This window comes from Rhea pennata, chromosome 23 (genome assembly GCF_028389875.1).
Source record: "Rhea pennata isolate bPtePen1 chromosome 23, bPtePen1.pri, whole genome shotgun sequence".
Taxonomy (NCBI): Eukaryota; Metazoa; Chordata; class Aves; order Rheiformes; family Rheidae; genus Rhea; species Rhea pennata.
This window is the reverse complement of record NC_084685.1, coordinates 5,783,299-5,787,000: the sequence shown is the minus strand read 5'-3', so window position 1 is coordinate 5,787,000 and position 3,702 is coordinate 5,783,299. Positions and strand designations below refer to the sequence as shown.

Here is a 3,702-nt window from a genome sequence, read left to right as displayed (position 1 = left end):
GGTAATACTTGTTTGGCTTTCCCCAGCTTGCAGTACCCAAGTTTCAGTAAGCCCTCCCTGCTCTCCCCTGCAAACCGAGAGACCTTGGATGGAGGGTCTCCATGACCTCTGCTTGTAGATGGGTACAGTCTTCATCAGCATTGGTGCAAAGGGAATAGGTAGGGGAAACAGATGCTCGTAGAGCTGTTGTCAAAACCTCAAAGTGTCAAAGTGTCTTCTCACAGGTTCCATCGACAGTTGTGTAAATCCTTTCACTATGCTATACAATAAGACTGAGTGAACTCTTAACACAAAATATTTCTTTCAGCATGGAAGGAACTACGACCGCAGTAGATGATCATGTTGCTGAAGTAACATGGCCTTGGTTAAACAAAGGAATCATTCAGGCAGAGGAAAATGACCCAGTTACAGAGTTATTTTTGTTCTTTAAATTAAAAAACCCAACTCTTTAACTTAAGAGGATCGAACCATTTGACTGAGTCAGCTTTGCAATTCTGATGTTTCATATCCAGGCAAACATTTGGAAGTAGTGACTGTTCCCCTCCTGCCAATTACTGATCTCTCATTCCTAGTATAGCTATTAAATGGCGCCTCCCAAGATTTTTTTTCCCTCTTTACTGCACTGAAACAAAACCCTGCCCGTAAAAAGCAATCAGAATTGTACCCTCCTTGTCCGCCAGAATTATACCTTGTGACTGCAGTCGCTTTATTTGGTGGATGCTACTTGAGAGAATCCCTTAGAAAGCCTCAGTAAGGCGGTGGGGGAGAAGGATAAGACATGCAGTGGACGGGTTAGCTGTGAATTTCAGTCACTAACTAGTTGTTTGAATGTGTCTTACGAGGCTGCCTTTCAGATTTGCAGTTCTCTTCATTACTGACTAATTTCTTTCCGCTTAATCTTTTAGCTGTTCTATATCTTGTACTACGTAAAGTTAAAGCTATTAAGCACATGCCACAAATCCACAATATCCCAAAGGAGTACAAGAGACAGTAGTGCAGTCTTGCTTGATGTTTATATGGGGGCGCATCTGAAGGGGGAACTCAGTTGCAGTATCGAGTGTTGCAAAGAATAATTTAATTTCGGATTGATAATATGTGAGTATTAGCTCTTGGAAGCCAAGAGTTGAAATGCTTTCAGAGATCTGTTTGAAGTGGTATTCACACCCTTCTCAGACTGAAGGATTCTTTTAATGGCTAAGGTTACTGGTCACATTTAGGAAAACATAGGGAACACTTATAAAATCAGTAAGCGTACAGACTGCTCTTTCTAGAACTAAAATTTTACCCTACCATAATGCAGCAGCAGGTATATTTTCAGCTGTCCACTTGCAGGCTTGTCCTCTTCCAATAACAGCCCTGAAATGATGCTAGTATGAGTGAGCTGCTTTTCCAAGACTCGCACATCCTTGCTGCCAGAGGCATGTTCTAATATATTTTCTGTCCGCAGGATAACTATTGTCTGCCATGTGACTTTTGTCATGTTATGGGAATTAACTGTTTTTATTCCATGTTAGACAAATGAAGCTACTTTAAATTCTGTTCCATAAAGGAGTTTTTAAACCTTTCTGTGCTGTAAGGATTTCCTGCCCCTTTAAAGTATTATTGAAGGAATAACACACTTTGCTAAGCCTTGTAATTCCCACAAATGAGAAGTATCCTTATATCACTTTTCAGTAATGATTATTAACAGGAAAGCTGACTTTTTTTTTCCTCTTTAAAGACATATTGTTGAATACTGAGTATGTAACTCTTCACAGATAATGTAAACAGCTCTGTAAATCTACTTTGGGACAGAGGATTTGTGGGGGTTTGGGGTCTTTCCTCTTCCCCCCCTGCCCTCTCACATACTGATTTGCTCAGTGTCCTGAGTTTCATAATCTGAAGTGACAACCTAAAATCCTAAAGCATTTAAAATACATGTATTATTGCTGTCATACGAGTTTTGGATACATATATAGGTAATGATTATTATTGTGTTTATATTTTATCCTATTAATACTAAGCTGTGTATATTCTAAGAAAAAATGCTCAAGACTAGACTATAGCAAAATTTCCATTGATTTCAGTGGGGCCAGGTTTTCACCACAGAGAAAAAAATAGAACCCCAGTTTGTGAACTCCATTTAAATGATGTTAAACAACACTCAATCCTTAATAGGTAGTTGCCTAAATATCATTGAATTGTGCTGTTATGTTTTAGTTAATATTTTGTGAAATCATTCTTCTTCTGTAGCTGAATCAAGATGACGACAGCTGCACCACTGATCAATAATACTCTGTTCCCAGTAAATGTGACCACAAAGTCTCAAGATCAAAGTCTCTATCAAAGTAAGAAAAATAAAGGGGTGACATGTTTTTGTTCCTGGGCTGTAATTAGCATATCTTGTTTAGATCTGCAGCAATGTCCAAACTTATATGCATTCATTTGCTCTTGTATTTGTCAAGTATAAATGAGATGGAGAGAACATTTTTTTTGTATTCTCTAGGTCTTACCTAGTACCTGAATGCTCTGGTATTTCAGCTTCGCCTTCCTCTTCCTTTCTTGCTCTCAAGTTTTGCATCCCAAATTGTTCCTCTGAATAAAAAGTAACAAAGCAAAGTGAGATTTTCTGCAGCTACTTGAACGTAGCAAACTTCGAACACTACAATGGCAACTTCTTAAATACGACTTTTTTCTTTTCTGCTTCCCTCCTAGGTTCTGGAGCAATAGTTGCTGCCATCGTGGTAGGAGTGATTATTATTTTTACAGTGGTTCTGCTCATACTGAAAACATACAACAGGTATGTGGCTGAATACTTAACTTCACTAAGGCTAGACAAGATAAACCCAAATCACTGCTACGTGTGTGCTCTTTAGGGAGAACTCCAACTATAACGTGCTCAGTTGAAGTGTCCTGAATCTCACAGTCAGTATCCTGTGACTGAATTGCTAAGAAGCAGGAGTAGGTACCTCATGGAAAATGCTCTTTTTCCAGGGTGACATAGGAAAGGTTTGGTGCATGGATCAAGGCTGCCAGAGGGGAGTTTGATTTCTCACTTTCTGGGGCATTGGGTCAGACTTGCACATCGGTTCTGGAAGCACTGACTTGCCATTTGCTATCTCTGGGATGAAATCCTGGTTTGTATTCGCTTCTCAGTAGCTGCTCAATGCAACCTGCTTTTGCTGGCATCATCCCAATATTTACCACAGGAGAGACCACAACAAATGCCAGCACTAGTGACGCTTTCATTTTTATATTTACAGACACATGAGAGTGAAGCGAGAGCTGGAACCCAAAAGCACCAAAACCACAATTTTGCCTGCTTTCGGGCAGAACAGCAACAGCATTACTCAGCAACCTATGGTGACTTTCATACCTGTGGATATCCACGTGCAGAACAGATAACTGTGAATGCCCACCCTGCCTGTGAGAGAAAAGAGCTGGAATCCCAGTTCATGTGGACCTGGGACTTTTCAGCAAAGCAGCACTGCATTTGGAGCTGTTTGGAGCTGTTATTTTACCTATAGATTGTAATTAGTCCTGCTTTCTCTCTTTGGGAGGAAAAATAAAAGGTCTGGACCATTTTTGTATGGCTGAGATCAGCTGGTGAAGGCATTCAAATCATCAGAAATGTGAAGAGCCTTCTTACAGGGCTCTGAGTATGGAATGACCCAAAAACCCAAGCCTGTTTCTGTTGGAAGAAAAGATGCACAGTCATATTTC

The 3,702-nt window shown here is 40.1% G+C and overlaps 1 protein-coding gene across 1 annotated transcript; it reads left to right on the top strand.

Annotated features, from left to right (window-relative positions):
* Window positions 1-2,233: 2,233 nt before the first annotated feature.
* Window positions 2,234-3,484, top strand: NCMAP (non-compact myelin associated protein). Its single transcript, XM_062593838.1, has 3 exons — window positions 2,234-2,327; window positions 2,695-2,779; window positions 3,243-3,484. The coding sequence occupies exons 1-3, from the start codon at window positions 2,243-2,245 to the stop codon at window positions 3,382-3,384; spliced, it is 312 nt and encodes a 103-aa protein (XP_062449822.1). The 5' UTR covers window positions 2,234-2,242; the 3' UTR covers window positions 3,385-3,484.
* Window positions 3,485-3,702: the final 218 nt, after the last annotated feature.